At 39.9% G+C, this 23672-nt stretch overlaps 3 protein-coding genes across 3 annotated transcripts; 2 read left to right on the forward strand and 1 right to left on the reverse strand.

The window, feature by feature from the left end:
• Window positions 1-1147: 1147 nt before the first annotated feature.
• Window positions 1148-10786, reverse strand: si:dkeyp-68b7.12 (rho GTPase-activating protein 31). Its single transcript, XM_062987271.1, has 13 exons — window positions 10699-10786; window positions 10161-10263; window positions 9637-9781; window positions 9207-9289; window positions 9015-9122; window positions 8796-8926; window positions 8006-8174; window positions 7227-7324; window positions 6968-7039; window positions 5829-6521; window positions 5165-5328; window positions 4344-5059; window positions 1148-3498 (listed from the first exon to the last, which is right to left on the reverse strand). Exons 1-13 carry the CDS (start codon window positions 10784-10786, stop codon window positions 2058-2060), a joined length of 4011 nt encoding a protein of 1336 aa, XP_062843341.1. The 3' UTR covers window positions 1148-2057.
• Window positions 10787-13799: 3013 nt separating this feature from the next.
• On the forward strand, window positions 13800-18994 carry si:ch211-155e24.3 (uncharacterized protein LOC100150696 homolog). Its single transcript, XM_062988173.1, has 4 exons — window positions 13800-14062; window positions 15242-15375; window positions 15540-15630; window positions 16648-18994. The coding sequence occupies exons 1-4, from the start codon at window positions 13849-13851 to the stop codon at window positions 17595-17597; spliced, it is 1389 nt and encodes a 462-aa protein (XP_062844243.1). The 5' UTR covers window positions 13800-13848; the 3' UTR covers window positions 17598-18994.
• Window positions 18995-20003: 1009 nt separating this feature from the next.
• LOC134302919 (uncharacterized) lies at window positions 20004-23584 on the forward strand. Its single transcript, XM_062988174.1, has 2 exons — window positions 20004-20336; window positions 21567-23584. Exons 1-2 carry the CDS (start codon window positions 20039-20041, stop codon window positions 22520-22522), a joined length of 1254 nt encoding a protein of 417 aa, XP_062844244.1. The 5' UTR covers window positions 20004-20038; the 3' UTR covers window positions 22523-23584.
• Window positions 23585-23672: the final 88 nt, after the last annotated feature.

Consider the following 23672-nt stretch of genomic DNA (forward strand, 5'->3'; position numbering starts at 1 on the left):
GAAGATGTTTTTTCTGCCATGTTTTATCTGCTGAAACCGCAGTTTTGTTTGACTTGTCTGCACCTGTTGCAGAATGATTTTAACGTCATGTTTTACACCCTTCGGTTACATCCAGGACAGGAACGGTAGTTTCTTGTTACATTAGATTCATCAGTTCACAAGGTTATATCAAACACAGTCATGGACAATTTTGTATCTCCAGTTCACTTTACTTGCATGTCTTTGGACTGTAAACCCACACACAGGGAGAACATGCAAACTCCACACAGAAAGGACCCGGACCGTCCCACCTGGGGATCGAACCCCGGACCTTCTTGCTGTGAGGCGACAGTGCTACCCACCGTGCTGCCCCTTTGTGCTTGTAATAAAAGTTTGATTTGCTTAGAACAACGTGTGTGTGTGTGTGTCCATTCTTTTTGATCTCCTGGTACCAGAAAAGAGGAATCACAACGAATCAAAATACTCATATCTGAAGTGATCAGTTTTGGACCTAACACAGACTTTTATAAATAAATATAAATTTTATAAATTTCATATATTATGATTATTATTATTATTATATATTTATATTTATGCACTGCTTGGGAGTCGAATCCTGTTTCCCAGCAGTAGTGGACTAGTGTTAATTAATGCTACACCACCAGAGTGCCCTATTGTTATTAATATTATTATTTGTATTTATTAATTCATTCATTTTTATTGTTTAATAATTTTTGTTGTCTATCAATTTTGTAATCTAAAGTAATTCGACTTATTTTCCTTAATAATAGTATTTGTTATTAATAATTGTTGTATTATTGTTTTATTCGTATTAACTCCTATATTGTTTCTATATATGTTTTGTTTTAATTATTGTATTATCAGATTCTGTATTATGATAAGAAAAAAACCCATAAATAAAAACAATTATAATTGTGTATTTATTTTTTTGCTTTCATTTTTTATATCAATTGCTAATTTTCATAAATTTATGGTCATTTCATCACCTGTTGTGGATAGCTGAATCAAACTGCTTACTGTCATTAACATTTTACATTTCATCAACCTTATTGTAAGCATTGTTTATATTGTATTATGTTTGTATAAAAGGACACATTCACTCATCGTTTACAAGATAACTTTATTAAAATCCAGAGTGATATACACAGAGTAATATCTCATAAACAGAATATGGATTTCAAAACACATAAATGAATGGCTAGGATTCCTTACAAATTTACACATTCATTTTAAGGCAGTCATGTTTTTATACAATATAAGTGTAGACTACATAAGATTAAAGGTTTGTTCCCCATAAGTCCCAAAAAGCTACATCTGAAATTTTATCCCATCTCCTAATTTAGTCACTGCCTGTTACCAGCTTAGGCATGTCTCCCCTATCATGGAACACCCATCATTCTGTGAGGGTGAGGACTAACATGCTTTCTCTGAGACACATGCAATACCCATAGCACATCATATTTGTAGGCTCACTAATGAGGCTTTGATCAAAGAAAGCAGTAACTACCACCCAGAGAGTAAGGTCGGTCATGTTCTTGGACATGGTCTTGTGATGAGTAGTTTAGCATTTTTGAGACTTAAAAAATCAACCTTTCGATGACAGAGGGAACACTTTATTGTTGCTTTATTTAGTAGGCAATGTTACTGTGTTTAGTTTGTTTTTCTTGTTTGTTTTTTTGTCACTGAAAACATGCATATAGTAGAGTCTAATATACAGTTATCAAAAAGTTAAATTCTGTCTGAGGCAATGGAAAAAGAAAATAACTAATCTCAGTAGCAAAATTTCTAATAGTAAATCAGTAATAAATGTTCTTGTCTATAAACATATTTTACACCTTCGTAGTTTGCACTAATGACCAGAGACATCCATGGACCTTCATCATTGGAACTGCCGCCCTGATGTCCATGCACTTTGATTCGATCCTGACGCCTAAATATGTAATTTTTAAAATATATTTTGCTTGGATTTTTACTATGTAACCACAGTCGTGATTTTTACATCCTTAAAATATAGATATTTTTAGACTTTTTAGACCTTTTTCCTACAGTTCTTAATGTCAGTTAATTTTTTCATCCTCATCTCTCTGTCTCTGTTTCAGTCCTTCTTTCTGCTCAAACTTTTCTACCTGCAAATCCAGGAGTCTGTCTTTTTCTAACAATTCCTTTTCTCTGCAGAGTTTCCCTGTTGCTCTCGCAACAGCCTCATCAAAACAGATACTAATCGAGCTGACTTTTTTTGTTTCCCTGTCTACATCCCTCGGAATGTCTTTTCTCAGACTCCCACCATCCCAGGTGTCTCGTCTTTGTTTATGATCTTCTGTGTCATTTCTCAGCTCTCCTCCAAAACTATGGAACGCCTGTGTGTCCCTCAGCTGCTTTTTAACTTGATCTGCCTTGTGTTCCTGCAGCTGCTCTTTATCTGTCTTTTTTTCTGTCTCTGCATCATGATTCTGCCTTGTATTGTCATTTATAGAGTCACTGTTTTGTTGATGTGACATCTTTGGGTTGTTAATTCTAACCTTCTCAGCATTACCTTTCTTTATTTGTTGTTTTGATTTCTGTTGTTGTTTTGTATCGTTTTGCTGAAACTGTTGTTTAAAAGCGGTGATTTTTGAATGCTGGGGTTTGGGAGGTACTACAGGAACCGCTTTTACCTGATAGATTTTAGGTGAAGTGTGTTTGGATGCAATCACCATCCTTCTGACACCTGGCCCGAGGTTAACTCCACTGTCTTTTTCTATTTCTTCAAGTCTGGGATACTTCACTGGCTCTTCGCTATCTGTTTTTACTGGATCAGCAGGTTTGTCTTCGATTACTTTTTCTTCTAAAAGAACATCTGAGCTGCACTGTGGATCATCCTCAGACGTCGTGTGTTCTTCTTCATAAACTATTTTATCTTTTATTTCTGTAACACCTACATCCTTTACATCCTCTGTTTTCTCTCCTACATCATCTATCACCATGCCGTGGTCACTATTTTCCCCTCCATCTGTCTTCTGGTTCTGGGTTTCAAAGTTGATTTCATCCTCATCTTTCTTATTTTTATCTAAATTTGTGACCTCTTCTGGTGCAACAGCATTTGTCTCTACATTCATTTGTTCATCACTGATCTCTCTTTTCATCTTCTCTACCACTGCCTCCCTTTCGTCTTCCTTTTCTTTTTCTCCTAAATCACCCCTATCCTCCACTTCCTCCACAATACATTCCACCAAAATTTTTGTTTCCTCTGACAAAACTGTTGACTGTGCATTATCACAAGCAGCCACTAATACAGAATCTGTGCTGTTTGTAATTGTAACCTCACTCTCAGCCATATCAGTGTCACCTTCAGGACTCTCCTGTTGATAATCTGAGATGATTTCTTCCTCTTTAATAAAAGGTTGATCACTGTGGCAGGAAATATCAATGTTGCAAAGTTCCAGGAAAGCAAAAGTAGCATCTGGACAAAAACACGTGTTCGTTTGGGGTTCACTGTTTATGGAATGGCTCTCTTCTTGGCTGTAAACACAAAGCAGATTGAACACAATAAGTATTTGTCTAAGACAATCAGGGATACTAAGAAATTATTCAAATGAACCTTACTGAATTTCTAATGAATTCTGTTTTGGGAAATTTTGTGAAATCCAATAAAAACTAGAATTTATGATTTGTTAAATTACTTGAAGAAAGAAAAGTTCAGTCAAGTTTTTACTGATCAACTTATTTGGCAACTGAGTATATTTATGATACTAATGGTTGCATTTTTGCAAGTGGAATTTTTGCCCATTCTTGGACGCCGTTGTCTGTTTCTCATCTTCATGATGCACCGTACATTTAATTTTCAATAGGAAACACATTTGGACTACAAGCAAGCCAATTAAGCACACGCACTCTGTGTCCATGAAGCCATGCTGTTGTAATGCGTGCAGAATGAGACCTGTCATCGTTTAGCTGAAATAACCAAGAACTTTCGAGAAAAAAAAGATTTTGTACTTCTCTAAAATTCCAGTATACATCTGTCCATCAATGGTACCTACACACATATACAGGTAACCCATGCTGTGGGCACTGATACACCCCCCTCCATCCCATTCCAAGACAGATGTGGGCTTTTACATCTTTCACTAATAACAGTCTGGATTTTAATTCTGTACAAACACGTGACGTCTATTTTTCCCCAAAACAAGCTGAAACATAGCCTCGTCTGATCCCAGTGCACATTTCCAGTCTTTGAGTCAATCTAAGATGAGACTGAGCCCAGTTAAATCTTTTAATTTGAATTATATCTGATTAGTTAACATCCAATACCATTTTGGTATTTTTGGTAACAAGTCAACTTTTTACTTTACTCTGAAGCTACTTACCTACAGGAGAGTGTGTCTTCTTTGCTGTCAGTAATTTCCAATCCTTTACTTTCCTCTTGCATTATTTCATCTACATCACAAGCCTCATCTGGTTCACTTTCTTCTCCATTCCTGCCATCACAATTCTTCTCATCCATAGTTAAACACTCTGCCTCTAAAGGAAGTGGACTGAAATCTGCTTCATCCAGACATTGGTCACTGGAATCTATCTCATTATTTGCCATGATTTCAGTTTCCGATTGATTTTCTAAGATCCCAGGTTTGTCCACCGGGGCGAGATCTTGAACGTTCTCTGGCAGCTCTGAGGTGGGAGTCTGATTTAAGGCATCTGACTGATCTGTGGTTGTTATTGTGAAGGTTGGGGGGCATGTCCATTTTAAACCCTGGAAGTGACTTGATGATGGGAGACTTTTATAAAACATGTCCTCATACTCACTTTTATCAGATTCAATGTCATCATCATCATCATCATCAGGTCCTGAGTAATCATCTTCATCAGAGGAGAAGCATGCGATTGGCAGGAAAGGCCTTGATTTATAAGGGAGGCTGTGTGATTTGCCTGCCTGGAGTCGGTGTGAGTGTGTGGACAAATCCAATCTGGGTTTTTCTTTATCCAGATAACTCAGTGATGCTGGATAATGCTGAGATGGACTCTGCTTATCTTCTTCCTCCTCTTCATCTTCAAAAGCAGGTGGCTCCACTGAGAATTCATTTACCTGAAATAACCACAAAGCATAACAAAACAAAAATTTACTTGGATGTGGTTTTTGGCCACTTTACACACCTCTGAATAATGGGAAGATTAGAGTGGTTATTCCTACCTGATTTGAGGCAGAAGTGTCCATCAGATCCAGGAATCCAAAAGTGTCCTGAAAATCCAGAGGAAGGTCGTGTTCTGGATACGATATGTCTAGTGGCTGTGGGCTGAGGTCCTCACTGTGTTCCACGGCTTCTGTGGGACATGGCGGTAATACCGGTCTCATGACTGAGAAAACATGAGGGGATTTTTAAAAAATACACCAACATTTGGGTTTTTTAGGGGGTTTTGTGTAAAGCAGTGAACTCCACAATAATGGCAATGATATTTCCAGGAAATACTTAATTAATATTAACTAGAGTGGTTAATATTTCTAAGTAAGTCTGCTAACTCAAATGACCTATGTGCACATTCACTGTTAGCCTAGATAACATTAACCACGAGTTGTCCTGGTTTTCAGTATTAAATGTATAGCTTTGGACAACCACTTACAACCACTATTAGTTGCTCTTTCTTTTCACACAGTACAGTTTAAAGTCTAAGTCTTTGTAGGGCCTTGAATGCATGCCAATACTTGCACATTCAAAAGGCTTCAATTTAGGCTTTTATTGTTGCAGGTTGTACTTTATACATACAGGGAAACACTGAAACTCGTATTATTTACCCAGACACTATGGATATGAAAGAACCCTTTAATAGTCTTTTAATAGCATCAGGCCCAGTCTTACCCATGTAGTCTCCATCGCTGAGTGAAGGTCTGTTTGAAAGATCTTGTCTCTCATCTTTACACTCTTCCTCACTTACAAACTCTTCCTCTCTGTCTTCTTCTTTGGATTCATTTCTCTCTTCTGGCAAGTCCTTCTTCTCTTCTTCTTTTTCATCCTCTTTCTTTGCATCTCCCTCATGTCCATTGTCTATATTATCATTTTTTATTTCTTCTAGGTCTTCTGTTTTTTTCTCAGTTGTCTCCTTTACTTCTAACTCTTCCAGCTCCCTGTCTTCATCCTTCTCCTGCTTCACTGTCTTTGGCTGAACCTCCTCAGCCAGTGTCTGCGTAAGCTGTTCCTCCTCAACTCTACCCCCCTGGAGGACCCCTAGTGCCAGTCCCGATGTTATATGGAGAGGAACAGTTACTGAAAAAGGTCCAGAAATGTGCATTCCTGCTCGACGCTCCGCCTTGATGGTGGCAGCATGTGATACAGCCGGTGATTTGTCTCCGCTGGTAACGGCCCCCGTATCCAGGCTTTTGTATGTGCCCTGGGCCCCGGCCCCTCCGCTAACCACGCTCACACTAGCCCCGCCTGTGCGCCTGTAAGTAACTGCATAGCCACTGGACAAACCCCCTTTTCCAGGAGCCTGTATTTCTGTATTTCCAGGCGGCACTGCGACAGGAGACAGGTGTGTGCCAGCATGTCGTGAATCTGAGAGAGTTAAGAAATGATTTGTTGATGTTAGACTGAGTTGTGGTTATAATATACGAACTGTTCTAAAAATTTCATTTCTTATGAGATCAGATTTATATACAATTTACACTGTGCGGACAACTTTATGTTTAATCCAAGTTTATTGGTGGGGTTTGAGGTCAGGTCTTTGTGCTGGCCATTTTAGTTTTAGTAAACCTGGTGCTCAACCAATATAAGGATTGTCCCTGACTGCCAGATGATGAAATGTGATTGAAATTTATGTGGCTCCAGATGAACAGTATTGTAAAATAAAATTGTAGAACTAAATACAACTGAATTGTTTGATAAATGTTTAAATTAATATAAAATACAAAATATCAGTTTTTTTGTAGTGGACTCTATTTATAATTCTCAGTTAGCTCTATTATCCTTTTATGTAAATAGTCATTGGATGTTTTAAATACCTTCTTGTGTGTAAGGTCCTGAGCTCAAAGAGTCCATACTCTTAGCAGGTCTTAAAGAGTTCTGATCTTTTTCTGTAAAAGGTTGAGGGTTGGATGAGAACAGAGAAAGAAAATATACAGGGGGTACACTTTAACACTTTATCAAACAGTGCTCTATAGGAACACTAATGGTCAGTACATAGGCAAAACAATGTAATGATTGTGTACAAAAAAGTATTAAATCATTTATTTAATAGTTTTTAGATGATAAAGATTTTACCCTTAGGTGCATATTTGTTCTTCTTGCGGGGATCATGGAGTCTCCCACCCAAATTAAAGATGGATTTCCATTTTCTTCCTTTTAATGATCCCTTTCTCCTGTGTTCAGTACAAAAATATATACAATATTTAAATCTTTACACATAACATCCTACAACTCTAAATAGAACAACCAGCCTAATTTCACTCAAGTAAAACACTAGTGGTACATAAAAATACCTCAGGAAAGCATATTAACGGAAAAGCTCAGACCAAAACAAATATACTTAATTTCCAAAAGCTGATCATTTCTAGTTAGCCAATATAACTATATATACTTTAATATATACATATATACTGTACATAATTAATTTGTTATAATAAAGACATCTCTCTTGCCATGTGACAAACAGAGACCACTATTCCACATTCTTTGCACTTACATACAACAGTATGAACAGATAATTTTGGAACCTGATCCTAATGGTTCCAAGTGTCTGACTTGTAAAAATAAGTGGTCTGCTTTCTAAGATCTGTGCAGACCTTCCTAGACTCACATATAGTAATACTTATAGCTCAGTCTAATGTCACCCATAGTCGATTATATTCTTTAACAAGTTTTAAAAAATAGTAAAACTGTGGCTAAAACTTCTTCTATTTAAAAACAAGTTCAAAACCAATAAAGCAAGTAAGTTTCACACACACCAAACATCTCTTTGTCATTTGAATACATTTGGGAAAAGGAGAAAGTGTGTAAAATTGACTATCACTTGAAATATGGGGGTCCGGTTTCATTCTTACTTGTCTGTGCCATCAATGATAGCGTGGTACGGTCTCATTGGTGGAGGCCCGTCACCAGGACTCATGTTGCCTGGACATTGAAAGGGGATGGCTTTAAAAATGAACTCATCTTGCTGACCAGGCTGAAGGGAAGGTGACGGGAGAGACTTCCTGCGTTCTCTTCCCCATCCTGCAATAGCAATGTAAAGATAAAATACAATAAATGTTTAAATATTGACCGAATACATTTAAACACAGTAGAATGCAAATAAAAATTATGCACATGTTGCTACATCTTTCTAGTGTTGCCTGGCAGTCTTTTCTTCATGTATGTCAGCTGCAACCTAAAGATGATTCCCAACTAAACTAAGCTGGAGATATATCCATCGTCTATTAGAATTCCCTGATCACTCCCTCGGAAAATGCATTAGAACTGAACGAACGAACGAACGAACGAACGATCGATCGATCGATCGATAAGATAGATAAGATAGATAGATAAGATAGATAAGATAGATAAGATAGATAAGATAGATTAGATAGATAGATAGATAGATAGATAGATAGATAGATAGATAGATAGATAGATAGATAGATAGATAGATAGATAGATAGATAGATAGATAGATAGATAGATAGATAGATAGATAGATAGATAGATAGATAGATAGATAGATAATAATTAACATGGTCTAGACTGTAAGGGTACTTGCTCCAAGTAGATAATTAAGTACTTTTGGAACTGACATATGCAGATATGCTGTAAGCATCAATGTAAAGGTAAAGAATATGAGGTGAATTTGGTCAGGACCTAGTTCAGAGTCCGATTCAGGAAACAGCTGAGGCACGTGCGTCAGAACAAACTCCACCACAATGGACTGGACTCGCACCTCCATGAAGGCTGCAGTGCCATTAAAACCAGATACCTCAATGTCCTTTGATCTGCAGTAAATGAGATCAGATATTTACCACAGAATAGTGAAACATCTTTTAGCTGACCAGGCATTTATGTAAATCTGCATGTACACACCTGAGGAGATTGGGAGCCCAAACAATGGCAAGGTTTCTGGAATGCATGTTAGTCTCAGAAGAGTGCGTGCTCATCCGGACTAAATGTCTCATTAAATATTCCAGAGTCCTGCAGCAGAAACAAGGTTAATGGTACACATTTTCAAATTCGATTATTGCTTAGTTGTTTCCCCAGACAGGGTTGTGTGTTTACCGGTAGTGGGGCACTGGCAGCTCTTTGAGCACCTCCTTAATCTTCACCAGTCTCTCATGTTCTAACTGAACAGCTACTGCTTCCTAATAATAAGGAAACAAATGAACACAACTTTATACAGTACTACAAAAATGATAATAATAAAAAAAAGGTTTATTATGCTTTTCCATAAAACTGAGCAGAGCAAGTTTGTTCGCATACATTATGTGCAGATTTATAGGATTACATTTGTTTTCTGGTTGGTTATCCTCGCACTGCTGTCAGTCAAAGCAGCTCTACCAATCATTGGCATCTTTCTTATTACATATGCAAAATACACCAGTCAGTACTGTCCTCCAAACACGTTTTGGCTTTAGTTTACAAAGTGTGTTATACATCTTATGCACCATAGAAATCATCAAGTAAGTTTATTAATTCGATTGATACCCACAGCAAAGTGGTCATACAGCTGGTAGGTGAGCAGAGGGTTGGGCAGCTCTCTGAAGTAAGCCTTACAGAGCGAGCTGACGCAGTGAATGTCCTGCAGATACACATCCTTATACAGATCTGGAGTCCCCTCAGTGTCAAACTCTGACCTGCACAAGAGACATTAACACAGATAAAGCAGCACTCTTAAACAGGTGTGTGAGGTCCCACTAATCCCGTCTTCATTCATTCATACTGCGGTGGATTTGCGTGTGAGGTCGGCTTTGCTCACGGTGAGCCACGCCCCGATCTCTGCACTCCTCCACTTTCTGTACAAACACCCTGGGCAACCAGGGTCCTTATACAGCGTTTATAACCCCACCCCTTAGTCCAGTCTTTCCCACCCAGCAGACTGGAGGTAAATTTTTGTCTGCTGCAGGTGTTAGCCAACTGTGCCTGATAGAGGGCGCCCAGCCGACCAGTAGCAGAGCCGAGATTTGAACCCAAATTAAACAGGGATTTAAAATAAAGTTTGAATATTTTACACACCTTAGTTTCTGTGTGTTGGATGACACCCCGGACAGCCGGTAGATCCCATCTACTACTCCATGCTCTTCAATGAATTCACTGCAGCTACGCAGTACCTGTGGAACTGTGAAGGACAGACAGATGAACACGTAGTCATACAGAGCTACAGAGGTGGTCATAAATATCAAATCCAACAGAGATAATTATCAAACCGGTTCAAGGACTTTTTAATTATGCTGTATGTAATATGAAAAAATGCTTTGTAGCGCAGTCGACTTCCTAGCCATGGGAGGGGACATATCAGTGCACTGTAAGTGCTGGTTACAAGCCCAGATAACTAGGAAGGTTGCTTTAGAAAGGATATCCGATGTAAAAAAAAAACAAAAAAAACACAAAGACAGACAGATACTTTTTGATCCCGAAGAAAATTAAAGAAATATGCAGACAAATGATCCGCTGTGGCAAACCCAAATGGGAGCAGCCGAAGTAAATCAAGATCTATAAGATTGTTATTACTGTATTTATTATACAATCAACAATATGAGAATTGTGTACTTACTTTCTTGATTGGTCGTGGCTAAATGCTCTGCTAGGTCACAGCCGAACACTTTATCCTTGTTGCCACCTTTTCTTCGTCCTCTTTTCATCTTGTAACCACTTTTTCACCCCTCACATCCAGACGTGTGTGTGTGTGTCTGAAATTAGTTTTTTAAAGTGCTCCAGTGCTCTGCTACATTCTGAGTCAGTGTATTGTTGTTATATTTTATCTGATTTCACTAAAAGACTGGACGTTGTGATGGAGCTGGATGCCTGGGGTCTGTGCAAAAGAAAGGAAACAGTAGTAAGAGTCAGAGTCATGAATTACCATGAAATGATGATACTAAAATCATGGCACACGTGTAAAATTATATTGACTCCAGTCACCTAAAAATGACATCCAATCAAATAGCCATTGATATGGAATTGGTCTCTATTTGCTGCTATCACAGCCTCCTTTCTTCTGTAAGGACTTTCCACTACATATAGGAATATGACTACAGGGATTTGCTTCCTTTCAGCTACGAGAGCCTTTTTACCCTGATATTCACCAGGCCTAATTTATGATGTTGTTGGTGCGGTTCCTACATCTTTATTCTGTGGAAATGATCTAATGAATCCAAATCTGAATCACCAATCTGAAATTATACCCTAATCACACTTTTGAGTTCCATCCATCTCTGCTTCCTACTCTCGCTTTGTGCTATCAAGGCCACACCCTCACTATCTGTGTCACTTTTACTATATATCAATTTTTGACATATGAACAAAAACATATTTTCTGGGATCAGTTATATTCTTGAAGCACTTTATTAAAAGGTTAGTAGATGTGACATTTTGTTAGCAGATGCGGCAACGTTCTTAATTTTTTGCTTTCTATTACTTTCTGTTGCGCTCTGCACGGAAATGAACAACCTCAGCATTAGGCCTGCCTCTCCCTATGCATCAGGCATATGGTGTTAAAAAATACTCATTTTTCGCCGTACTAACCTACACTGGATGTAGAAGAAGCTGTTAACTGATGGCTATCGCTGTCTGCTACCAAACGTGGCCTAAAGTGTTTAACAAAGCAGAAAGTAAAAAAGAAAAATACTGAAATCGAATGCTCTTACCTTTTCTGCTCCACCGGCACAAGAAACAGCCTTAGTAGCATCTGTGACGCAAGAAACCACCAAACTTCCCTTAGTGACTTCCTGACTCGTTTAGTCTCTCTTTGTCTTAATTCTCCATTTTTAATCATCGGTACGTCTTACTAAATGGTTGAGTTTGCAAACATGCATGTATTTGTACATATATATCTAAATGGTGTCTTTAAATATATATACATTCTTATCATGCACATTTATGTGCACTCTGTGATTTCAGATGAACAAAGTACTCTTACTTTCTAATCTGTTTTGGTTGGTTGCTTCTGTAGATCATATTTTACTATGACAACTTTAATAACCTCCTCTGGACCCTCACCAACCAGAGTGTACTGGTGGTGGATCATTCTGAGCAAAGCAGTAACACATGCATAGACTGTTATAACAGCAAATTCCCTTATTATTACCATAAACCTGTAAAAATCACATACACTTGGAAAGTACACGCCATGATTGTTTATGGATGTCATAAACATATTGAAATGTATGTTTTTATGTGTAAGCTCTGTAACATGAATCATAGGAATCACAAGTCATGAATGTTAAAATTTTTTAAAACCATTTCTAAACAACTTCGGGCCTGAAAGTCATCTGCACTGGCAATTGTCCATTAGTAAAAAGTACATGAAACAGTGGTCTTTTTGCTAAGGCTGGGAAGAACTCCAGATGGTGCAATCCAAGAACCACAGAAAAAAACAGGCCTGTCATTAATCAGACATGGCTTGACCTTAGATGTCACAAAGAAGTATGAATTAATGTGTTAGTCATTCAAATACTCAAAATGAAATAGTGGCAATATATTTGAAATCTTAACACCACCATGACATTTACATTTTTGGCATTTAGCAGACGCTTTTATCCAAAGCGGGTTACAGTATACAGTTCAAGCAATTGAGAGGTAAGGGCCTTGCTCAAGGGTCCAACAGTGGCAACCTGGCAGTGGTGGGGTTTGAACCAGTGACCTTCTGCTTACAAATCCAGTACCTTAACTGCTAAGGGGCGGCACGGTGGCTTTATGGGTAGCACTGTCGCCTCACAGCAAGAAGATCCTGGGTTCGATCCCCAGGTGGGGCGGTCCGGGTCCTCTCTGTGTGGAGTTTGCATGTTCTCCCCGTGTCTGCGTGGGTTTCCTCCAGGTGCTCGGGTTTCCTCCCACAGTCCAAAGACGTGCAAGTGAGGTGAATTGGAGACACTAAATTGTCCATGAGTGTGTTCGATATAACCCTGTGAACTGATGAATCTTGTGTAATGAGTAACTACCGTTCCTGTCATGAATGTAACCAAAGTGTAAAACATGACGTTAAAATCCTAATAAACAAACAAACAACCAAACAACTGCCCTACTGCCCATGACATACAGTATATGTAAATGTATGTTGACTTCAGTTGTAGTTCTCTGTCTGTTCGCTGTGTCCACCTGTTGTCCAGACTGCAGCCTCATGTAAGCGGCAAGTTGGCTGAGCGGGTAGCGCTGTCGCCTCACAGCAAGAAGGTCCTGGGTCCGGGTCCTCTCTGTGTGGAGTTTGCATGTTCTCCCCGTGTCTGCGTGGGTTTCCTCCGGGTGCTCGGGTTTCCTCCCACAGTACAAAGACGTGCCGGTGAGGTGAACTGGAGACACAAAATTGTCCATGACTGTGTTTGACATTAAAACTTGTGAACTGATGAATCTTGTGTAAGGAGTAACTAACGTTCCTGTCATGAATGTAACCAAAGTGTGTAAAACATGACGTTAAAATCCTAATAAATAAATAAAATAAAATAGCTGAATGCAGGTAATAATTGACTCTCTGTCTGTTTGCTGTGTCCACCTGTGGTCCAGACTGCAGCCTCAGGTACCTGATGAAAACGTGCGGGTGTATTACAATGTTTACGGTAGTGATGCTACAGCGTTAGCGGAAGTGCTGTGTTTAGGTTTAGGTTTGTGCTAACAGCTGTGTTTAGTGAAGCGCTTTTCTGTACATTAGACCAAATAAAATAATTCCTGTTTGTATATTTTACTGAGGTGATAAAGTTTTTAACATTATAAAATGTCTCAGTGCGGTTTCCAGGAGCAGCTGTTATCAGTGGTGGAGGTTTTAGCTAAAGCGGCTACAGAGGAGATTAACCGCAGAGTGGAGGAGAACTGTGCGGTGATCCGGATTGAGTTATCCCGCAGTCAGAGAGACATCGATCATCTCAAAAAGAAATGCTTACTGATGGAGAACGAACTGAGAAAAGTACGTGGAAGAGCCAGGAGGAAAGGTACTTCAACGTTTTAAATCTACTGAATACAACCTTTTAAATATTGTGCACATACACTTACTGACCACTTTATTAGGAACACCTATAATCCTGACTGTCATGTAATTATTCATTCCCCCTCAGCATACAGACACAGGCCAAACACTTCAGTTATCGTTTACATCAATCATTCAAATGTGATCTGAGTGACCTGGCGTGTCAGAAACAGCTTTACAGGGTGCGACAAAACGAAAGACGTCCAGTGAGCGGCAATTCAGTGAGCCGAAATGCCCTGTTTATAAGTTTTTTGACCCTACCAATAACTTGTCTTACATTAAAATGTGATCTGACTAACCTGGCGTGTCAGAAACAGCTTTACATGGTGCAAAAAAAAAAAAAGGACGTCCAGTGAGCAGCAATTCAGTGGGCTGCAATGCCCGGTTATTAAGTTATTTGACCCTACCATCAGCTTGTCTTACATTAAAATGTGATCTGAGTGACCTGACATGGCTGTTTGTGTCAGAAACAGCTCTACACAGTGCAAAAATAAACAAAAGACGTCCAGTGAGTGGCAGTTTAATGGGCAGAAATGCCCGGTTATTAAGTTATTTGACCCTACCATCAGCTTGTCTTACGTTAAAATGTGATCTGAGTGACCTGACATGGCTGTTTGTGTCAGAAACAGCTCTACACAGTGCAAAAATAAACAAAAGACGTCCAGTGAGTGGCAGTTTAATGGGCAGAAATGCCCGGTTATGAAGTTATTTGACCCTACCATCAGCTTGTCTTACGTTAAAATGTGATCTGAGTAACCTGGCGTGTCAGAAACAGCTCTACATAGTGCGAAAAAACAAAAGATGTCCAGTGAGCAGCAATTCAGTCGGCCAAAATGCCCTGTTTGTAAGTTATTTGACCCTACCAATAACTTGTCTTACGTTAAAATGTGATCTGAATGACCTGGCATGGTTGCTGGTGGCAGAAACAGCTCTACATGCAAAAGGTGGATTGGCTACACTAAATGGCCATAGGCATTCAGTGATCGAATGGCTAAGCAGATGTTGCCTGTGTTGGAATGATGCCCTGTTGAAGGTCTACTTGCCTCACGGCCAGTGTTTTCAGATGGTCTCGATGACACAAGTTATTAAAGAGGAATGAAGAAATTGCAAGCATGTAGAAAACCATGTATTCACTTTTCTTTAGTGTTCATCTGTGGTTCTTCTGAGAAGATGCCGTTTCAGAGTGTTTGCGCCAGAGAAACTAATGTTTGCAGAGCTGAAGCCACTGTTACACCAACACAGCAGGATCTGGAACCATCTACACAGCACATCCATCAGGTATCAACAGCACACTAAGCTCACCTTGTTATATATTATTATAGGTATAGAAGTACAGACAATCCCCTTTGGATCAGAGCTATTTTGTGCACATATAGCATAATTGTATACTGTAATTATTTATTTTTGTGGTCCACCCGATCAGTAAACAGTTTGTGTTACAGACCATTCCAAATCTGGAAGAGCATTCAAAGGCGATTCATTCAGTCATTAAAGTGGAGGGAACTTCAAATGAGCTGTGGAGCAGTGAAGAAGGTAGGAGGACAACAAAATAACACCTACGTACTTCAGTAATTGTACTGACTAATATACACTCACTTGGCACTTTATTAGGCACACTTATGTGGTCATTACAACAGTGCTGCACCTGGTACACGTATACAATACACTACCATGTTATTACCATGTTATTGCAGTGCTGAGAATGGTCCACCATCTAATAATATATTTAACTGACAAAAGTACAAATACAAATTATGAGAAATCTATAAGAGTGTTAGTAAGTTAGCACATGTTAGCTTAAGTGCTTAGTAAAGAGGTGATGAGACTCAGATGTTCGGACAGACAAGGGAAGCTCGTTCCACCACTGGGTGCAGGTACAGAGAAGAGCCGCTCGTCTTCCTCGAGTTCTGAGTGGAGGATCAAGTCGAGCGAGACTACAGAGCATGGTTTTATTAGACCTCGAAGGTAGTTTTGGGCTGGTTCGTTTTTGGCTTTCTAGGCGAGCATCAGTGTTTTAAACTGAATGCATGCAGCTACAGGAAGCCAGTGAAGAGAACACAGCAGTGGGGTGATGTGGCAGTGTTTAGGTTGGTTGGTTAAACACCTCTGGCATCCAGCAGAGTTTACGGTGACATAATTCTGCTGTGACACAACATATCACTGTGCAAATACGTACTGATGTACATTGTGGAAATTCATAATCATCAGCTGAACATCGTCACTTATTTTGTGTTGCAGTTGCGCCTTTTAAACAGCAGAGGTCGCGCTTACTGTGGTCTGTAATTTCGTGTGTCGCTAATGTAATGTAATTATAGATCTTATTATAGATAAAATGTTCACACTGTTTTGTTTATGCATCAGAAACCAAAAGGAATCTTTTTTATTTACATTTGGTTTAATAGAACTGAGAGAGTTAAGTCAAGAACTTTGTATCATGAATTCAAATTGTGAGCTGAGTGAATCATTCATCATCATTCAACCAACAGTCCCCTCTGGACCTGTGCGCCCCAACAGTATCTGTTGAATAAATAATGTTTCTTTATGCTGCAGGACAATTTGCTTTTGAGCATCATGGCAATGAACCACGTGACCAGGTTCAGGAGACCCCTGTAGAACAGAACAGATTTACAGAAGCCACGGACAGACTGAGGACAAACTTCACATCTGCCAGTTCACCTGTGAAGAGCCACGAGGAGAATCTTAATCATCTAAGGCTTCACTTAAAAACTGAAAAAGAAGAAGAGGAGCAAACGGAAGTAAGAGAGGCAGCACTGGTGGAGGAAACTGAACCAAGGCCAGAGGACACAGATCATCCCAATCAGTTCTCATGTAACCTTTCAGGCTTTTCCCAGCCTGCAGAAACCATGGAACTATCTAAAAATGATGCCACCTGTGCTGAGAAAAACCAGATTGGGCTGTACATGGCTGAACAGACCCAGCCAGCCTGGTGCAGAGTGGTAACACATGAGTCAGATCACATGGTTCAGAGGCACGATGTGCCAGTCGCACACCAGCAGCAGCACAGGACTTTACCTCCACCCAGAGAAAGCGGAGTTAGACCCGGAATTTCCTACCAGACGGGTGCATTTTTAGGCAGAGGGCGCGGTGGGCTCAGACGGTTCCGATCACAGTGGATAACAAACGTCAATGGAGAGCGGCGATTCAGCTGCTCGTACTGCGAGCGGACGTTCGTGCGTTTCGGCCAGCTGAAGGAGCACCTGCGCAGCCACACGGGAGAAAGGCCGTATACGTGTACCCAGTGTGGACGCAGCTTCACCAAACAGGGCAATCTTATCCGGCACGCCGTGGTGCACAGTGGGGAGAAACCATACCAGTGCAACCTGTGTGGCAAATGCTTCACCCAGCGTTCCAGCATGAAGTCCCATCAAAAAACTCACATGTCCAACAGAGACAGTGTGATGGCAGGATTAGCTGCACGTCAGACGGTCAGAGAGCAACAAGATAGCCTGGTCAGAACTCACACGGGACATTTTGTATAGCAGCGATGCAGTATTAAAAATAGCCTGTTGTATGGTACGGGTCGTAAATCAGTTACACTGATGTACAGTGCCAGTGGGTTATCAGAAGAGCGAAAGATTCCCTTCGACTGCTCTGTGAACGCAGTATATTCGTGGGCAGGTTCTGCAGCATTCTGGTTCAGCTTTAAGTTCCTCCCACAATCACAGTTACAACCTAAAGGTGTGTGTCTGGGACATCATACAGCAGCCGAAAAAAATGGGTTGCAGAGAAAAATACTAATAATTCAATACATTTTAACAGGTTTTGTGGAGGCTTTGTTTTACATTGTGTAAACCACAGTGGAACCAGATTGTACAGAGATGCATTTTTGTGCTGCCTGGGTCGCTTAAAAAAAATCCGGTCATACATCGTGTCTGGGGTCTAGTGCAGTGGATCTCAGATCTTTGGGGCCAGACATAAATGTTGTCTGTGGGACCCTTTTTCTTCATAAGGATGGAAGTATCAGTGGTGATAAGAAATTAATAATAGCTGATATTATTGCCTTGTAATACTTTGCAATTCCTCCATTTTTTCTTTTAAAATAAAGTCTTGCATCCAAACGATTGGCTGTACCCATATGGGAGAGAAAACTCTGGAAATATGATGTTGTAGTACAGTTGCAGCCTCTGCTGTCTGGTTCAAGAGCCTGCACCAGCAGTGGATGGTCTAGGGCAGAGGTCCCCAACCACCGGGCCGGTCATTTATTACCGGGCCGCACAGAAAGAATAAATAATTAGAGATCGCTGCATCAGCCATGAAAACACTGCTTTTATTTCCAACACGCTGGTGTTTATCGTCTCATATCACCCCCAGGTGGAAGCAGCATCTCGTTGCAGCGAAAAAAGCTCATGTGTGAGCAGTGTAGTAATTGTATTTTAAGTCCCTCCACCCCCGCTGGTCCGTGAAATTATATTTTATATGAAACCGTATAAACCGTATCTAGAGAGCTTAGCGTGTCTCTTTGCAGGTGGGTAAAATGATGCCGTTTGGTAGTATTGGGGCATGATGCCAGTGGGAGGCTATTAGATTGGGTGTACAAGGGAGAAAGAAAAATCTATATAATGAATTCTGTGCATCAGGTCTTGGATAGTGTACATTTGATGTACAGCATATCTAGACAGTGTATCTAGAGATGAGTAGATCACATATGGACACAGATACTGCTTTACTCTCTTACTCTCTTAATTCTCTTTTCTATGAACCATATGATCATCAGTATTGTTTATTGTAGCATATTTTTGTCAATGTGGACTTAAATCAACCAAAACTGCTCACACATTCAGATTGTGCTCTTGAAAACCAACCACATGTACATATTTAGGTGTATATTTATTTTTATTAAATACATGTCATTTAAAGATCAAAATGTAAAACAACAAAGAATAAAAAATGAAATGATTCAAACATCTGATGTCAGCGGTAAATTATTAATTGTGCCACACAGACACAAAGTTATCACACATCCAGAGAGGAGAGAATGTAAACAAATAAGTTGCTCCGGCAGTTAAAGCGGCAAGCAAAAGAAGGATGTGTTACACAAACATGCTGTAAAGCTTTCAGGTAAGGTGAGGAAATCTGGTGAGGAAATCTATTTTACAATATTGATCATATACATCAGGTTTGGAATGTTATTTATATTTTAAGCTGATAGCTGATCAGAATGAATTGAAGGTACACTCACTTAATATTTTACTTAACAAAAATATTGTAATATAATAATAACCTGGCGAGTGCAGCCAATAGGGGGGGGGGGGGGCAGTGCGGTGGGGGGTTTAGTTCATGTCATGGAGGGCGTCTGCTAAATGCAGAAAATGTAAATGCACTATGATCCATGTGATGACACTGAGGTTATTAAAAATAAATAAATTAATAAAAGTTTACATAAGTACCACAGGTATTAAGCGACACTGTGGCTAAGTGGGTAGCACTGTCGCCTCACAGCAAGAAGGCCCTGGGTTCGATCCCCAGGTGGGGTGGTTCGGGTCCTTTCCGTGTGGAGTTTGCATGGGTTTCCTCCAGGTGCTCCGGTTTCCTCCCACAGTCCAAAGACACGCAAGTGAGGTGAATTGTAGATACTAAATTGTCCATGAGTGTGTTGATATAACCTTGTGAACTGATGAATCTTGTGTAATGAGTGACTACCGTTCCTGTCCTGTCACCAAAATGTAAAACATGACGTTAAAATCCTAATAAACAAACATACGAACCACAGGTATCAGGTGTGAACTGCACTACGCTCACATTTCCATTTCAAACGGTTGTGTCGCTTCTTTTCTAATGTTTACGGTAGCGCACAGGCAACTCGGAAGTGGACGTGACTGTTGTGGGGGCAGCTGTTTTATTTTCAATTATCATTAACTGTCTCTCTGTACTCAAGCTGCTGTGGATCTGTGAGTGTTAATCAGAAGCTGAATGATAGAAGATGGTTCTGGAGGAGGGCAGCATTAACACCATCAGCAGCACCAGCAGTAGCAGCAGTAGCGGTGTTAGTTTCCACAGCAGGCTGCTCTCAGTCATGTCGCTGCTGGCTCAGTCTGCTGTCACCGAGATCGGGAAACTGTACGACGATGCTTTCATTGTTCTGCGCTTAGAAATCTGCAGAAAAGACTCAGAGATGGAGGATCTGAGGAGAAAACTGGAAGCTGTAAAAAACGAACTGAGGAGAGTAAAAGAGAGTCAAAGAGCAGAGAGTCTGAAATCCAGTATTACAGAAAGAGCAGGTAAACAAAGCATAACAAAGCAAAGTCTTTCTATATATCTGTCTGTCTGTCTATCTCTCTGTCTACCTACCTACCTACCTACCTGTCTATCTATCTGTCTGTCTGCCTGCCTGTCTGTCTGTCTATCTATCTTCCTACCTACATTACCTACCTTTCAACTATCTATCTATCTATCTATCTATCTATCTATCTATCTATCTATCTATCTATCTATCTATCTATCTATCTGTATGTCTGTCTATCTATATGTGTGTGTAGATAGATAGATAGATAGATAGATAGATAGATAGATAGATAGATAGATAGATAGATAGATAGATAGATAGATAGTTTTTAGATTATTAGATACAGGTAGATAAGATAAGACTTTATTGACCCCCTTGGGGAAATTAACTTGTTACCGCAGTATGAAAGAAAGCTGGTAAAAATAGTAAAGACAACTTAGTAAACAACTTATTTACACTAAAAGGATTCCCTATGAAAAACAAGTGATGTACCTATATTATCGTGAATATAATATATACATTTAAATATAAGTAATATATTACATATTGCACTTCTTGTAAAGGTACACTTACAGTATACACTGTATACAACCACAACAATACAATAAAACCACTGACTAGTGAAGTAAATTACGTTCATTATCTCATTACATTGGAACCTGTCAGTTCTTTAAGTTAAAGTTGGCGTGTTGGAAGCAGGGAAAATGCACATATCTAAGCGACTTTGACAAGGGCTGAGTTGTAATAGTGAGATGGCTGGGTCAGAGCATCTCAGATTTTATGCAACAAGTGGAAATCTGGATTAAGGATGAAGGTAAAATGGCTTCAAAATGATCAAACAAGCAAAAAAGCTTGAGACACAAACACCTTGAACACTCCTGTCAGTGCAAATGGAAAGTTTATTAAACCACAAACGGCATTAACTCCCATTTAGAGTGTAAGGTAAAAAAAAGGTCACACTGTGTTAAGGGTAAAAAGGTCATGAAAAATGTTTTTTGGTTGACATCAGATAAAAGTCAAAATCTGATGGTTTAGGGACAACACCTAGGATGTTCTGCATTGGACTGCCAACCTGTAGGGTATTCCAGTCATGCTGCCAGTATTTATGAGTGGTTTTGGACCCACTGTTACCCTGATAAGTGAAAATTAACGAATGACTGAATGAATGAATGAAAAATCACTAGAATCACTAATTAATCCTGATGTCTCTTCCTTTCACACTTAGCCGAACAAGACGAGTCTACAGAGAAACATCAGCAGCTAGTTTCGAGATCTCAGCCTGACGCCGACGTGAATGATGGAATGCAGAAGGATTCAGCAGTAAATGTTCATTGTGCATCTCCAGAAGAAATGAACTCGCCGGACATTGACACTGATTCAGCGCTTGTTCCTGCAGGGACACAGTCCAAATCTCAACCTTCTACAGATGATGATAAGAATCCAGTTTCCCAGTTTAAGTCGGACCAGGAGATAAATACGGTTACTGTAAATGAAAGTATTGTGGAGTGTGTCGTGATTGAGGACAGAGAGACACAGCTGTCTTCATCTGCATCTGTCAAAAACAGCGTGGACCATCCAGAAGATCCCGACTGCTCTATCGTATCTGAGCAAACAGGTCAGAGAGCGAAGGTAGCCCAGCATCCTCTCATCTCTTCTGTGTGGAGTGTTGGCTCCAGCCCTTCCACTCCAGTCAATCACAAGCCAAACAGACTCAACATGGAACAAATAGGACAGCAAAGGAGTATGCAAAACCACCCCTGGAACCAAGGAACTCCGACAGCTGGCGACCCCTCACGACATGTCCTGCCTAGAGTAAACATTATGACCCAGCAGAGGTTCCCTGTGCCACGTCAAAATCCAAGAACTCAAGACCACGCCACTCAGTCAGGCAATCTTACCAACCAAAACCCCTACAGAGAAGCACCCAGACTACCTGAGAGCAGTTTAGGCGGTGTCAGACCTTCACAGAGGACAAAGCCGATGAGAGAGAAATGGTTCATCTGTTCGTTCTGCGGGAAAAGTTTTGACCGCATCAGCCACCTTCGGATCCATCAAAGGATTCACACCGGAGAGAAGCCGTTCTGCTGCAGCATGTGCGGGAAGAGATTCTCCCAGCAGAGTAACCTCCGCACCCACCTCAAAACCCACAGCAGCTTCGGGACTCAGACTGTATCAACGTGAAAAAAAAGAAGGAAAACATGCAGGACAATCATCATTTCATATTCAACAATCTGCTTCATTCTGGTCACAGTTGCAGAAGGTTCAGGGTCATTTGGAAACACTGGGCGCAAGAATTAATATACTGGACTGGTCACCAGTTAAATAATGCCAGCAGCTTCTGTGGCATTGTTTAACTGAATCTGTTATACAAGAACCACAAAAAAGCTCCTGAAACATACTGTGCACAGACAAGCAAGCTTAACAATTAAGAGGTTTGGAGGCTGCTATGAAAGAAAAAAGCACCTGTGTCAAAACTGGCACCTTAAAGCTAAAAGGTTTGTCACTTGGCATGTAACATGGAACATGGCAGCTTCTAAACCCATATGTTACATATTTTCGCTCATTGTGGCTCATCATCTCAATCTTTGTTTTATCTGCCGATGACACTCTTTCACAGAAACCCTGATGCTGATGTAAAGCTTGCTTGAATGTGGACAGTTACACCTGTCATCCAGCAACTGTTAATTGATGGCAGATCTGGGTTTTTTTTGGTTTCCTGGATTACTTTTAAAAATCTGGACAAATGTCCTCTTAGCTTAAGGTGACGGTTTGGGGTTTTGTTTAAAATATTGGTAAAGAAACAACTGTTCCATGTATTTTGTACTTACAGGCAATTTTTGTTGACAATATTATGGAAAACGAATCAATGATCTGCTTTCTGAGATTTGTACGAAGCTTTTTGGACTTTCACATTAAATTTATGGTGGATGGTGGGTCAATCTAATGGTTACAGTCAGGCTAGCCCAATTTATACGGACACAGAGAAGTCACCTGCTGTAGTTAATTGTAATCACTAGAAAGAAATTTGGAGGTCATGCCACAAAATGACATTATTTACATTTCTTCACCACTACATGATGTTTTTATACTTTTAATCCAGAAGTTTGTCTCATACTGTCAAAAAATCCACATTTTCATGTTGCAGAAAGTAAGAGTATGTAACCTTTTATCCTCAAGTGTAATTATTTTGGTTTTATTAATTTTCACCATTTATTTTTACAATAAACAAAACTTTGCAATAAAGGTTGTCTCAAAATGCACAACAAATTACAAGAATCGATCTCCTGCTGCCATATGATACAACTACAAACATTTCAAAGTTTTTATACAC

The sequence above is a fragment of the Trichomycterus rosablanca genome, chromosome 25 (assembly GCF_030014385.1).
Source record: "Trichomycterus rosablanca isolate fTriRos1 chromosome 25, fTriRos1.hap1, whole genome shotgun sequence".
Lineage (NCBI taxonomy): Eukaryota > Metazoa > Chordata > Actinopteri > Siluriformes > Trichomycteridae > Trichomycterus > Trichomycterus rosablanca.